Raw genomic sequence first — 16189 nt, 5'->3', positions numbered from 1 at the left:
ATGAGGCCACTAATTAGGTCCACTAAAGATACTTCTTGAGTTTTTTTTTTCCATTGTTGTTGTTCGTGTGTTTTAGGTGCATAAAATAAAACCCGGAAATTGTGTTCGGCTGAAATGTTCTTTTTAACAAGTTTTTAAAACCCCCCTGTGAGTTAATTTGGTTTAACAGTTACCAGGACAGTGAGTATCTTCCAAGAGGAATATTGGGATGGTAAACATGAATGCAAGACAAACTTATGCGTTCGGTTGTTTCACACAATTGGAAGTTTTACAGCACTTTGAACGACATATTAAACTCAATGTTAATCAAAAATCGCCAGCAGTCCGTTGCATTCACAAATTGGATTGACCTTAAAGTGTAGAGGGCAGCAAAAGCGATATTAGCCACATTGTTCATGTGAATCAGAACAATGTTACGTCCGAAAATCGATGGCTTCCACATGCTAACAAATAAGCTTATCATACGTGAAGTATTCGAAACGTGACATATGGCCATCGTACATTCCTCCCTTATAGCAGGATCACGCTCCAGTAGGGCAGTTCCCGGGTGGTTCTTCCAGGTGGCAGCGAGTGACTAGATTTACTACACTCTGCACTCTGCTTTATCGACAATGGTGGTTGTTTCCGCAAAAAGGATGATGCAAAATCTGTTCGCACCAACAGTCACAAAAGGAAGGAAAAGCGTGGAAACGATGAAACGAAAACATCGCACAAACTGGTCACACACACACACCGACGTAAATCATCCGGCAGGGAAACAATGGCTGCTAAAACGAAATGGTGTACATGTGTTGAGACAGTGGAAAATGAAATTGCTTTTCGTTTGCTCCATATCGCGCGACAGTACTTACCTCTTCTCTGAACCGCTTGACGATCTCGCCCTTTTTTCCGATAATGCTTCCGACTTCCTGTACAAGAAACGGAGAAAGAAAACAAACAGAAGAATGGAAGGAAAACATTAGTTTAAAGATAATACGGGAGTGAATGCGTATGTTTATTCTACACAGTGATTCGAACGCATCGAACGGCACACAGCAGCAATTTCTTCCACAACATAAAAGGGGACAAGAGTTTATTGGTCTACAAATTGCTTTTATCACGATGTGGGCGTGTGTGTGTGTCTGGCACTGCATCCTCCGTGTACGGTTAATTATGATCGAACGTGTTAGGTGGGCCGGCCGGCCAGCAGGATTAACTGCCAGTGGGAAGGAAACAGGGGACACAGTGGCATTAGTGAACGAAACAACTTAATTACCCACATGTTGCATATGGCACCTTGTGCATGATTAATTATCCATACGTTTCGGGTGATTTTTAATACTTTTTTCCTTATGCATTGCGCTCGCCACCGGGTTTCCTGTGGAACAGGAGTGGAACCGGTATCGCGAATAAATATGCCATCGCGCGCGCACAGGTCAAAATGGGCAAAAGGTAGTAAATCATCTGTTACATGCCACCTTTTTTCCATATTATCAGTAACCCAAAATTTCACCACACGATCATAAATCAAGACGTAATTAACATTTAATTCGATACACTTACACGGTACAAGCTGCATACAATTATTAATGATGTACATTTGCAAACGGGGTTGCGTTGATTTCGTACCGTATAATTGAATTCTACCACAAGCTCAATTGGTCACGGGACAGGCAATGGTCATATAGAACCAAAAAAAGGAATTTGTATTGCATGCAATAATACAGCAATCTTCCAGTGCTGTTAAAACAAGAGAATTATTCGTGAGCCTTTAATCGGATTTAAACACATTTTTCCACGAAGAAATCGCATGATCTTGTCTCGGGGCGATCATGCTTCATGTACCGAAGCTTGTGTAACGAATTACATGTGAAGGATTCATTTCATGTGAAGGATTTAACCATCTGGTCACGTGGGTCAAGTAAGCCATTGCAATGGAAAAGGCTAAGAATCTTATCTTTTCTCATCTTCATCTGGAACTCTCAGCCAATATTTCTGTATGAGTTCTAGTTATTCTGCATATGATTTTCCTGTAAATTATTCAATGAATTAATTAATCTTTATTGTTTTATGAACATTCTTCATCCCTATTTTTTTTATTTTGATTGATTGTGATTGCATTTAGAGCATGGTAAATGCAGTTACATCCTTTCAGAATTATATGCAGGAAGGTAAACGATGGAACATGAATATCATTAGATAATTCTCGTTAACGATAGATCGTTGAATTAAATTCAGGATTACTTCGGAAATTCACCACTTGAAGCCTCGGCACAGTAATACTTCGATAGAAACCACTATCTCTGCAGGGTATTACTGGTACGAGATCATATAAATAGAAAGATTCCTGCGAAGAAAGTGGAAACATGCGATGCATCTGCATTGTCGCAATAATAAATTACCCACACATTCGTAAAAAGTGCATAGATAGCATCATCAAGAAGACGCATCTTAAAGTCACGGAACCGTCCAAATCTGGGAGCTCACGATCAGCCACCAACAAGCAACTAACATTCCCACCGGTGTGGTGGTCTATCATTAGTTCTAACCAACAAAAAAGTTAAAAATGGATCAACCGCAGCTGTCTTCTGGCGGGGGGTTTCGTTCGGTCCGGTACATTTATTTTAATTGCATTCACATATGCAATTGTTTTCATAGTTCCGCCTGTAATACACGGTGCCTGTGTGGCTCAAGCAAAACCGTGATGCACAAGACAACAAATGAAGTACTCTTCACCTGAACCTTTCTTCTCTTTGCGGTTGTTGTTGTGTGGCGGAGGAAAATAGAATCGGTCTGCAAAGGAACTACTTCTTCCCCCGGCAGAACAAACGGGAGGGGTGTTGTTATGCTGCAAAACCACGTACCACGAAAGCTGCATTTTATTTCGCATCCCGTGAAACGAACCGTGGCATTGGAATGGCTACCATCGGAAAGGTGCATTATACTTTGTACGATACAAAGCACGAGATTGGCAAAGGGTCGAACCCGAAATAGCATCGTATTTCTAAGCAGAAGTAGCGAGAGAGCTGCTCTCGCTGGCAGTGACTGTAAACCGTGTCAGCCTGTTAACTTTTGTACACTATTAGTGTGATTAATTCTTTAAGAATAGAAGTCACATTAGCACTATTATCAACTATAAAGATTTTACACCAACGTACTATAATTGAGACAGAGACGAACTTTTTAGCTGCTGCACAATGTTGATGAACAAAGCTTTTAGAAAGCTTATGTACAAGATTTACAATTGACAGTATCGATTAAATCTCACAAGAAATGAAAATTTCCTATTACCTTGGCCCTAAAGGAAATCAATTTTCAAACAAAAAAAAAACACCTAACCAGCCGACACCGAACCTGCACTTAATTTGTTGTTAGCCTCATCCGATTTAAATTAACCAGAAAATACGTGTACGTGTACCCGCGGCTACTTTCAACGGATCCTACGGAACTATTAATATAAAACGTCTACGCAGAGATTAATACAAAACAAAAAACAAAAACATCTGCACGTGGCCCCGCACGATGTAACTTTTTGCTTGACACACAATTATTTTCCTCAAATCGGTAGAATAAAGCGAGCTGAAACACCGAACAAAAACCAGCGCTCAGCTCAAGTGAAAACTTTGCTAACGCCGGGTCCAGGGCCGCGCGCCCGTGAGGCAAGACAAGGTCGGGTATAGGTTCAGCTTTTATCTCCGGTTATTTAATTTTCAGTTATGCAAATGCTCATGTTTATTTAATGTTTTCCCTTTTATCCAGGCGTATCCGGCATTTTTTTTTTGGCAAGTCCATTTCCACCCTACCCGCAGCAGGATCAAAATTTCAGGTACGTTGTACAGAGGGGCCCGTACCCCGGCCCAGCAGCATCCAACAATCCGTGGACTACACCCGTTTACATCGCGACGAATGGCTGAACCGAACGACCGTTTTTCGTTTCCGGATATCCGCCGGAGAATATCAAGACAGTGTGTGGGGGGGTGAGGTGTGGTTCCCCGGCAAAGGGAAACGCACGAAGGCATGGTTCATAGGAACGGCAAATTCTCGCTGCCTGTTTGGGTTGAGCAACTGAAGAACGGATGGGGGGCGGAAAAGGACAACGGGAGGGAAAAAAATGTCCTCAGGAATTGGCCATTTTCCGTTGTAAATTTTGTTTTCTTTCGCTTACTTTCAGGTCGTTAGGCGGACTTCGAAGTTCTATCCATATATTTTTGCCTTTCCTTGACTCATCGCACTTCTCTCTATCTTGGGTCTTGGGTATTTACAGTCAAAGGACTGACGTAAACAGCTAATGTTTACTGTTTTTCACGACGTTTCCTTAAGCGTCAAATCATTGTTAAAAAGCATTATAAATGTTCTCCAATCGAAGGTATGTGAGAGTTCTCTTGTTTTGTCGCAATTGTAACTACATCCGCACACAGGCGGAATTACAGTTGGGCTATATAAAATGTATTAGTAATGTTGTTTAATGTGAGGTAATTTTTTTTCTTTCTTCACCAAACTTTAATCACACAAGAGGTTATTAATTAACCTCAAGAATGTTTGATGCTTTAAACAAAAAAAACAATATCCTCAAGCCTGCAAATATAATACCGGTTTTACCGGAACCGGATTGTTCGCTGGTAATTATTAGTTCATTTTTTTATCTCGTCTGGTATTGAGAAAAAACCCTAAAAACTCGGGCACTAACCAAAATGGTTAAGGAAAGAATTAATCAGGAAAACCCTTTTTCCCGCGATTAATTTTCCCGACCCGGAATAACTTCATTCGGACCTCACCGGAGGGGGGGAAGGATGGGGCCATCGTACACAATACACCGATAACTTTAGTAATAAATTTTAAAAAGTATGTCTACACACAAAATTGCTACATAACCCGACCCAACGCGAACGAGATGAAGGATGTAACGCACCATAACGCACCCCTCCTTTACAGCATCTTTTATAGCGTTACACTGCTCTAGCAGCCCTTTGGGCAGTGGGTGCAGATACATCATGCTGGCTGGCTGGCTGGCTCTGCAGCACCACTACCACCACCATGATCATATACTCTCGTCGCTCGTGCTCATTAAGCGGCAGCAAAACACAGAGACTGTGTGGAAAAAGTGCGTAAAAACGTGGTGACCGTGGGGAGGCGGCGCAAAGCGCAGAAAAAATGAATGAATACTTTATGCCTTCCTCAGGTTGGTTAAAATTTATTTCAATTTTCACGCAACGCCGCATTCGCGCAGCGCCGCGTCATAATCTCGGGAGGTTCCGCGAACGGTGTGTGGTGCCGTGACCGGGATCCGGACGACACGACGATCGGGTTTTGTGTCAGGGCAAAGAAAGGGCCTTATTTTCGCTTCATCCTCCTCTGCTTGGCAGCAGTAACATCCATTTCAGAGCGCAACCTTACCGCGGTCGTTTGGATTTTATTATTACTGGGGCTTTTTTTCCTCCTCCTCACGAGGATCCGTGCGCGCTCAAGCCAGTGAGCCGGCAGTTAGAGACCGTTAACCTTAACCCCGACACGCGTAAACGAAAGCAAAGGCTTGTGTGCACCAACCAACAACAACAGCCTTTGGCCATACCCCGCTGATGCTGGTATATCCTGCCTCCCACACACACAAAACTCGCCTGTTGGACACAACACGATCCCCATAAATATTCACTCCGGTAATAAGCCAAACAATTTAGTATGAATTATGGCTCTCCTGTTTCTAACCCTGCCGGGCTGGTAATGGGAAAAATTGTGTTCTGTGTGTCACTCCACAGACTTCCGCCGCGAAACTTCCGCCTTTTGCAAGGCACGCGCGCGTACCAAGCGCCACCGTTGAGTGTCCTTTTGCTACGGGGGTGAAAAAAAATATGGTGATTTAGCAAAGGGCGTACGACGACTGTTACCTTGCCCTCGATGGTCTTGTCGACATATGCCCCTTCGGTGCTGGTTTTGTGGTTGGTACCATGTTTGGGAGACGACCATAATCCCGGCGGACCACAGAATTTTTGTGTTTCTATCCTCCACCTCCACACTGAGGAGGCCACCCATTTACCCCACCTGAAACCTCCACCGTGCCCATCTCTCTCTCGCTCATTTGTGCCAAATGATCAACCCCACCACCACCCATTACTTTCGTTCGTCAGATTTCGGTTCCGGAAGTTAGCCAACCAGAACACGATGGCACGTGACGTGCGTGCTGTTGTTGTTGCTGTTGTCCAATGCACGGATAGATATGGTGGAAGATTTTTATCGCAAATGGCAACATAAACTCTAGCGATCGGGTCTGGGAGACGGAACTTTAAACCTTCAATCGCATCCACCCGTAGACGGTACGTACATCGTACGATCCTGCCCTGTGCTCGTTCCAGAAACCAGAACAGAACTCATCCATCCGCTGGGAGACAGGTAAGTGAGTTATAACCATAAAATGGTACCACCACGGGGAAGAGGAACGATGACTGGGGCTATTTTTCTCCCGTGTCAAACATGCCCTCGAAATTAATTTGCTTTCATGTGCGCTCTTGTCCGGTGCCGGCCGGATCCCACCGGTACGGTACACACGGAAAGCGGGAGGACGATACGCTTCGCCCCATATTGACCTGCTTTTCATTCGCCACACCACACCTTCATCATATTGCCTGAGACACGTCATTAATGGTGTGGTTTTTTTTCTGCAAACATGCGGCTATCCATTTCCCAACACGGTCATCAAAACGAGGGGACGACACGAGGCAGCCTCAGCAGCATCTTTCGGGCACAGCTCCAATCGGGCACCGGAGCGAGCTAATTTGTAACCGGTTTGGCAATTGAACGAGATTCGTGACTTAGAACGGGTATCTGAGGGAAAATGATTGCAGTGCAACCGAGAAAAAGAGAGAGGAAGCAATAGCGTTACGGGGGATCATTTACAGTTTTCCACAGCATTCTTATATCGACAAGTTTTCCCCCCCAACCTGGCGGAAAAATATCTCCGGGTCAATTAATGCGCATCAAAGGGGGAGGGTAAAAAAATCAAATCTCATTTGTCGTGTTTTACACGGAATCGGGAAAATGATGCCACCTTAAAATGGTGTTTCTGTTCTCTTACCGGTGGTTTTATCAACCAGGTAAACTCGGCCACGTATGCCAGGAAAGGAAAATCGTGATCGCGCGATGGTGCTGCTGCTGCTGTGGCTGCCAGATATAACACACAGAGCGCAGCATGATTGAAAGATGGGAAAAAGAAAGGGCGTCAAACAAACCGACACGCAATGTGTGTTATTGAGCGCGCATCTCCATCCCCGCACAGATCGGCGATTCAATCGCGTGAGAAAATAAATTGTATTAGCTTCCGAATGAAAAACGAGTTAATCGAATGATAAAAATTGTTTTGTTATGGCAAACTTCGAACACGCCACAGAGGAGAGAGCATTGAACGAAGCTTGATAATAATGCAATACAATTTGACCTTACATGATACATGGTACACACAGTTTAAACATTAATCCATTATATCCCAGGGGAACGAAATTTAACCCTAATGGTATGAAACTTGAGAGCTGATACATTATTTTCTTTTAAACATCTTAGCAAGTCAATATATTTAAAGTTTAATTATTTAAATTTTCCGACCTAGGACACCCGGGATAAGGTGATCTTTCACTGTTGGGAGAAGGAAATGTCTTCAGACGAATGTGAATGGTATACTAGACTAAGTCACCTTTAGTTCTAAGCAATACGGCCTATTGGCCGTTCTTCATAAATAAAAATAAATAAATAATTTTAAATTTTCCATAAATTTCCCAATTTCTTTATGTTTTTTTCCAGTTCATATGCATCTTCTGAGAAGTGTCTATAATAATTTAAATAGCTAATTTTTAAAACCGAAAAACAATATCGATTTTTATCATTAAGATAGTGATTTTAGAAAATATGTATGTTGAATTATTTAACTCAATTTTTCACACGTTCTTTGTGCTCTAACAACACAACATAATCGACCCCGTGGATCTTATTTTAATTAGTTCTCTACTGGTATCATTTATAAAAAGCTGAACACTTAAGGCTGTAGATAAAAATATAAATAAAACTATAACTTTAAAAAAAAGTATCTTGCTGTATTGGTTGTATTAAATGAGATAAAATGAAAATAGGTTCTATAACATGCGATTAAAGAAATCACAAACTAATAGCACCATTTTGAAGTTTTATCGCACGAATTTGAAGTATGCTCGATGTGGCATTGTTGGCCGCAATTAAAAATTACAAATCAATCCAAAATATTCTTTTAAACCTTTCATTTAAAATGGAAATATATTGCAATAGAACCAATAGAACCTCCTCTGCTGCAATCGATGCTGTTGACGAAATCTATTAATCTTACCAAGGAAGTATGTTTTCGTCATGCGTTCCATTTTCTTCATTACCTGCAACGGAAGCGAGAAGAGAAAAACCAGCCGTTATTATTTATAAGCACTTAAATCCAGCAATCGTCGAATGAATGGGAAAAAAGATGTGATCGAATTTCCGTACGCAGCAAGACCCTGCTGTGTGTGTGCATCATCTCTTCTTCTTCGGCAGGTGCACATTACGGAAAGTGAAATTTTATCACACAAGATGATCTATGGTGTGCCTCATAACGCGCCAGTCGGCGGCAGGGTTGCATCGTACCACCGGAGGGATGATGGCTTAGCGACCGAGAGAGAGACACCGTTTATCGTGATGAACGATATACCACCTCTATGCCGCTATCCGCCGATGGAGTAATAAATGGTATGGGGAGTAACAATTTTATTGCTAAATTCTGTCAGCGAGCACCCCCTCCTGGCCGCACAACAAAAACCGGGGGGTTTCTTGCGCGTTGTAGTACGGAGCACACACTTTTGGGGGATAAATTTAGAATAGCGTCGTCGTCGTCTGGTCCGGTTTCTGCTGCGCTCATCACGGCAAAGCAGGCAGCAGTCGGACGGACGGAGGGCGAGACTTTCTCCCAAACCGCGGTGTGTGGTGTGTTAGAAGAGTTGAGCCGCGCTTTATGCTTAAACAACTCCAATATCTTTCACACACACACACACGATTCAAGTAAAAGGTACACCCGTGTACACACCTTGATATTTCTTTTTTATTCCTGCTAGATATTTATAAACAAAAACGCCGCGGTTCGCGCGTCCACGCGAATATAATTATCATTCTGCGCTCTTTGATATGTTTAGCGTGTTCCTTTTTAAAATACACACCGATTTATCTGCCCGATTTTGCCGTAGAGCGCGTGTTGATTCTTCGGTAGCCCATTTTTCTAAGAAACCCGTGTTGTTCACGGGCACAACACACACTTTAATAACCTTTTGCATGCGTTTCACTAAACAGCGTGTGCCACTGCCTGCCTGTAGCAGCCATAAATCGGCAAGTATAAACAACAACGGGCGAAAAAAAAACAACGTTGCCACAAAACGGGCCAGCAGGAATTGCTATTAGAGACGAGCAAAAAGACGAGACATCCACTCCACTTTCGTGGACCGATGTGACGATGCGTGAGTAAGCACCAATCTCAGGGTAAGTTGACAGTACGCGAATTTAGGATGGATTTGTTCGGTTCCTTTGATACTTTTGAGGAAGTTGAGCACCCACATACAAGGGAAAATATTGCACTAATAAGCAATTAAGGGCTGAAAAACATGTGCCCTCGCAGGGAAAGGCTCTTATTGAGAGCCAATTGGTAGCTCGTGGTGTAAGAGGTTCTAATGAGGGATTCAAGACGAAATAATTCCCATTGATTTTTCAACAAGCGCGCAGTCAAACTTCCTCCGACGCAAGTGGTGATCGCGGCGGATCATTTGTACTTGGCGGTTCGAGAGCGCGCACTCTCGATACACAATTACCCCTTGTATTCACATAATTATCGAAGCGATGATAGTATCGCATTTTGATTGCGTACATCGCGCGTCGTTTTGCAAATGAGAGGGGGTTTTCACCATTACCGTTCATTTCATTGGTGTAGGAGAATTTGTAGAGCATGATCGTGATTAAAGTCATGTTTTTTGGGTTTGTTGGGTTCACGGCAGTTACTGCTTCGGAACCTCGTTGACGTTAACACTGGGGGCAGAAGGAGGAAATCTTCAAGCACAGCAACACCACGGCCGAAAATCAATAGCGAGCATTAACGGCGCATATTGGCGGAAAATTGGATACGCAGGAGACACGAATTAAGCTCTGCCCATTGGCGGTAGTACCGATCTCACGGTTCTCAGCTCCTTCCCGCTAGTTTATCTTTTCCACTCTCCCTAGGAGATTTTCAGCCCAGGGCCCTTGGGGGAGTTGCTGGTGGTACTGGCGGCGATGTGAAGAAGAAGCACGTGCAGGAAATTAGGCTGTAGGAAGCAATTTTCAGCAGACTTGTTTCACACTCCCTACTACAACGACGACCCCACACGAGAGGGAAATTGCACAAACGAATACCGTCTTGTTCCGCGCGTAAAACGATTGGGCGTCATTTATATACATTTGCAGCAACATAATTAACTGGCGTAATATTATGTTTATCATGATGGTGACACAGACACACACTTAAACCATTTCTACAAGATTTATAAACTGACCTCTTCAACAGTGGCAATTTATGGCTAATACTTTGTTTTTTTTTTTGAAGATTTTTCTTGAATTAAAAGTATTTTTCCTCAACACACCAACAACGAAACCAACCGTGTTCACATCTGCTTTCTTCCCCAGTGCCGTCGTCGTGAGTTGCAACAGTTTCCAGAAATTCCCTCACTAGAATCCAATCCAATCCTGGGCTGCACGATAAGCTATCGAGTAATTAATTACAAATCACTTTCATTCCCCTCTCACACTGTCAAACATCTCTACCACCCGAGCAGCCGCCGGTGTTGTTGCACTGTAGGAGGTAATACCGTCGTCTCTCCGTTAAATAATAAATTCAAATCATTCTGCTTCCGTCGCTGGGCTTAATGCTGTGATGTGCCCGGAATTACCGAATGATTGATGAACTAAATTTCGCTTTAACTTGCGCGAAAGGGAGTGAGGGGTTTAACTTAACGTAAAGTCAAATTTTTATGAAATCTTCATGGATCCTCCTTACAGTTGGATGTAAGTCAACCCAATATGATGATGTATGAGCAGTCTGTTTTAGGACTAAAGGACTATCACGATTCTTCATGATTAAAAAAGAAATAGATATACGACATTTAAAAACTATTCAGGAGTGTTGGATTATGCGCGTTTGAACGATCTTTTGTGTTTGAAAGTTCTAGTACCCCTACGAGGGTTGAGATGTAACTGAGTGTTGAGAGTCCTTGCCAAAGTCTTTGTTCGTTTTGAGACAAATTTAGTAGTATTCAGTTAACTATAATAATTTAATTCCAGCAGTTTTCAGAAACAATCAGAAAAATTGAGGTGATCCTGATGACACTTCTTTCGTCTACACACACAGGTGGTTTCGCAATGATGGATGCCTCGACACGCAAACCCTTCCAGCAATGCAATGTAAGCAACCTCCAACAGATGAAGAACCAATACCAATGTGCGATTTCCGATGGGAATTATCATGCGAATGTGATGTTTCTGATTACTCCCTTATTAAGTAAGCCGAAGGTTCCATTTTCCCTTTCGCCTGTCGACATCTTTGCATCAAAAGCAGAAAAGCTTGGGCCCTTCTTTTAATTATTTAAATTTCACCGTTTTTTGTGTGCGTGTGTGTGCGTGTTCCGCTTTCTTTGATCGTTTACCATCCGAAAATTGCACGCACAACAACAACAAAAAAAAAACGCCAGCATTTTGCAAACATTGAGAATGCCGGGGCGCGCGCGCGCCCTTGCTTGCTGCTGCTGCTGCTTTTTAATTATGGGAAACACATCAGGTTACGAAAACATTACTTCTTCTGCCGAAGCCCCCCAGGGGAGCATGAAACCGTACAACAACAGCAGGTGAAAGAAAAGGGAAAGGAAGAGAGAGAGAGAACAAAAATGTATTCCTTTGAAAATTATATTCCACCTTCTTCGGTTTCCAAACATTGCGCTAGTCAATTTTACATCGTCGTGAAAGATCCTTCAATTGTGTGGGCGTTTTTCTAGGTGGAGGGGGGTGGGATGCGAGCGAGCTTCAAGGATCCGAAAGTTAGATTCTAGGCGGCCTCCTAGGCACTGTGCGTATTACTTCGGGGTGGAGCCAACGCTTCGAGATCACATTGTCTCGCTCTCCGCCCTTAAAGGTTGACTTTTTTTTGTTGTCGTCGTTTTGGTCGATCAACGCGCGCTGCTCCTCCTGCAGCGGTGGAGGTGGTTTTGAGAAGCGTTATCAAGCGCCCCCGGTTGCGGGGGCCGGTTGCCACACGCTTGAACAATTTTCGGTTCCACTCAGCCATTGTGGATGCTGGCGCGCGTTGGTTTCAATTTTTGCAGCTGCCCTCGAGCAAAGGCGTACAGAAGAAGACACATCCATTTGGTGTACTTTGCGATGGGACGACCTGCTGACAGGCGGACACAGAGGGGGAGGAGGGGTTTCTGTACAACAAGCCGTGCCCCCCCTTTTTTTACTTTGCCCCGAACATGAAAAATAATGGTAACAAGGTTCGTTTGAACATCATGATCGAAAATAGCTGAGGGATTGAGAAATAAAATGCTCCCACCATGTTGCAGGAAGGCGGGTTTGGGGTGGTTGGGGGCAGAGCTGCTGATAACTGCTGGAACTTTATTGGAGTCAAGAGTGATACTGAAATAGCAAAAATGTATTACCAAAATTACTCAAAATGCCCCGGACAAATACATGGTTTTTCATTTTGAAGTTGCTTTTTCCGGCCTCATAGAACCACACTGATCGAGGGGGAGGTGTTTTTAGTGCTAGACACCATCATCACGTCAGATCAAGACCGGAGCTATTCGCCTGCGGAGAGACAAATTTAAAGAATCCCAGAAAAAGGCAGGTCCACGAGTTGAAGCTCCAAAAGTAGTTCAACTATATTCATTCAGCAAACATTCCCATAACAGACGTACAAAAAAGCATACAATTCATTCCATTTTATGCTAAACATATTACATTACGTATCATTTTTATGTCACTACTCTTGTCTCTAACTACTGTCAAATCACTCCGATTAGTGCTTGTTGTAATGTATCGACCGCAATTGCTGTTTCCATTACATACGGCCGCTGCTGTGTGGTGGTCGCATACAGAAAACCCGACCCAGAAAGTGTTCCGCAAAATGGTTAGGCTACGACCACACATTAATCCAGGATAATTGGTTTTCTTCAAACCATGTGCCATGCCGTACTCGACCGACCGAGCCCCCAGCTCGGACAAAACATTTCAAAACGCAGAGATTCAGCGAACACTCATCACACATCACAAGTGAACGACAGTCTCTTCGCCTTCGGATCTGTGATTTTGGGATCTAGTTTAGATGGTGTTCATTGGCGTACTAGAGAGAGAGATCGAGAGAGAGAAAGAAAGAGAAGAGCACACACACCCCCAAACCAAATTCCCCCGCAATGGGAGTCCGTTTCCTTGCTTGACCGTCGCCAAAAATGCAAAATATTAGGCACACATATTGTCGACCAGAAAACTCGGCCACCAGAGAACCAGAACGGGGCGATGGGTTTTGAAAGTGCCGGAAAGTGTTATCCACCCCCGAATTATGATGATGCTGGGGGGGCCACAGCAGTTGGGCTGGTTGGTAAACGGACAACGAGCAAATAGCTTCGTTCTAGTCCAAACTCGACACAAACGACACGAAAATGCAATAAGGACCGTGGGTACAATACTTTCTTCCCTTCGCCCAGCTAGGGGCAGAAAGCGTTGAGGCTACACACATGGAGCTTACGGGCTAAAAATGAATTCTAAAATGAAAATGAAAGGTTCACAGAAACCGACCGACCGACAGGCGAAAAGTGTGTAATTTTCCTGACCTGAGGATGGAACAACGGATAGGTTCACGTGAAGTTCAAAAGGGGGGGGGGGGGATGTTTGAGAGGTGGCCAAGGTAAAACACCGGAGGAGTGTGATTCCTTCTGTGGTTTTAAAGCAGGCTTATGGCTAATTTGTGCAAAACTAAGCAGGGAGCGGAAAATTCTACGTTTCCCCGTTTTAAACCTAAAATATAAATCGGTTAAAAGCCACAGTCAGCTCCGGTGGTCCAGAGATGTCGCCACACGGTAGCATCGGCACCAAATCCCATCCGTGTCCAGAATCCGAAAGAAGAAAACATTGCAACATTCTGACAGTAGAGTTAAAATGCAAAAAATATTACTTAACAAATTATGCTTTAAAACCAAACCACCCAGGGCACGAAAAACGGTGCCAAAATCCTTAAAATTACAAAAACATTTTAACTAAAAAGAAGTAAATAAAAGGTAAAAAAAAAGTTGTGTCCCAGCCCCACACACGTAAATATGACAGAACTCCCATTTGAACGGTCCAAAAAGGGATCTGAGAATGTGTTTCGATAAAATGGCATCGCAAAAATGGGGAAACAACAAACAACAAACGACGGCAGAGCAGAATAAAAAGTACAATATGAGACGAAAATAAGGGAAAAAGTTAATTAAAAAAGTTTCGATATGTAAACCGAGAAATAATATCGTATCGGTACCTTCTTCTCGCCAAGGTATAACCCACCATCATGGTGGTGGTGGTGTGTGGCGACCATGCCAAAAGCACACTCCCATTTGCTTCTGGCGTGTGAAGAAAGGACTTGCCTTTCAGGGTTCCCCCCCACCACCCCACCCCCGCAGTACAATCCACCCACAGGTAGGGTAGGTGGTTGATAGTACACTACAGGGACTGACTTTTCTATCGATAACGGTGTGGTGGTGGTGTGCGGAGGTGAATACGATGATGTTTGTTGTTGTGTTCTTCCATTTTATTCACGGATAGGATGCTACGTGGTGTGCAAAGGAAAACCCCCGTTACCCTGCCACACCGTCGCCCTCTACGGGGATGAGTTTCGCTTCCGGGCCTCAAACTGGTGCTGCTGCTGTTGCGCTTTTCTTCCTTTGCCAAAAATATGCTGCCCTTGTCCGGGAACTACCCCACCTGGAAAAACCACGCGCATTGGTTTTCGTTTTGTCGCCACATTTCTTCCTCTCCTTTGCCTTTCCGTCCCCACCGTTGTCCACCCATACACAAAACATCCAGATGACGATGTTTGTTGAGTCTTTTGTGGCAATGACAGGACACAATCGTTATCTTAACTTTTCTAGGATTTTTTTTTCGTTCTTGTTGTTGCTGGTTAGCGGAACTTTCTCTCTTTTCCCAGAAAAATGTTTATCTTTTCAAATGCATTGAAAGGTGAGCTTTGTCGGGCAGACAACGATGCTATTTCCCGAAGCAACCAATGGAAGAAGTAAGAGCTTTGTTGAGATTTTCGCAAAAATATTGTTCCTCTTACTGGAATACACTACCATTTTATGCTTCTATGTGGTTACTAAAAGCATGCATATACTGAAACAAACTAAAACGTATCGCGTCGTCAACGTCAACAGTGGAATTGAAATTCGAAAAACTTCATAAACTATGAATAACATTTAGGAAAGAGTATCGGCGTACGAAACAAATTGCTATTGTCGTGCTGTCATCGGATGCTAATTCTTCGGGCTCTTCCGCCATAGAAGGAATGCTTCTTGTCTGTCTGTCTGTCTCTGTGGGGAGGCCCGTATTGTCGGGTGTACTTTGAAGGGAAATGTCAAACGTTTTCCCATCTGCCAACTATGCGCCCGTACAAGTACCGGGCCGCCGCGCACGGTTGCCTTATACGGCAAATGCAACCCGCCAAAGAGCTTTCAATACAGCCACCGCTCAATGCAAACTGCAACCTAAAGCGCAGGCATGCACCCACGGACGACACACGGGGGGAGAGGATCGTGCAAACCGGCGGCGGCCGTGATGTAATCGCAACAAATCAAGTTATTCGTTATCAGTTCTTGAACAATCCAAACGGAGCTTAGATGGGAAGATGGAACAGCCTGAGAGGATGCGCGCATGTCCTGCTCCCCCCCCCCCCCTCCCCCTTACTCTCCTCTCTCTCCCCTCTTCACTACCATCATGATCTCTTAATCGAGCTGATCAATAGGTTCAATGGAGGGCGCGCTGTGTATGTACCGTTTTCAATCGATACGAGTACTGCTGCTTTCGACATTCGAAGATAACGCGTGACGATACACGAATGCTTACGGAGTTATGCTGCCGACAACGCACAGGAACCAGGGGGGGGGGGGGGGGGATGCACAGTCAGCAAATGGAGATG

General features: G+C 43.9%; 1 protein-coding gene across 6 annotated transcripts in view; it reads right to left on the bottom strand.

Moving 5' to 3' along the window:
- LOC128305494 (poly(rC)-binding protein 3) overlaps positions 1–16189 on the bottom strand; it is a 63165-nt gene that overhangs the window by 26145 nt on the left and 20831 nt on the right. For all 6 annotated transcript variants that reach the window (XR_008287462.1, XM_053042966.1, XM_053042967.1 and 3 more), the window contains exon 3: positions 852–908. Coding sequence is in view for 5 of the 6 variants with exons in the window: in XM_053042966.1 (XP_052898926.1) it covers positions 852–908 (57 nt within the window). In the remaining variant the exon portion in view is untranslated. The remainder of the gene's footprint in view (positions 1–851; positions 909–16189) is intronic.

Source organism: Anopheles moucheti, chromosome 3 (assembly GCF_943734755.1).
Source record: "Anopheles moucheti chromosome 3, idAnoMoucSN_F20_07, whole genome shotgun sequence".
In the NCBI taxonomy this organism is placed as follows: domain Eukaryota; kingdom Metazoa; phylum Arthropoda; class Insecta; order Diptera; family Culicidae; genus Anopheles; species Anopheles moucheti.
This window is presented reverse-complemented; position numbering and strand designations above follow the sequence as displayed.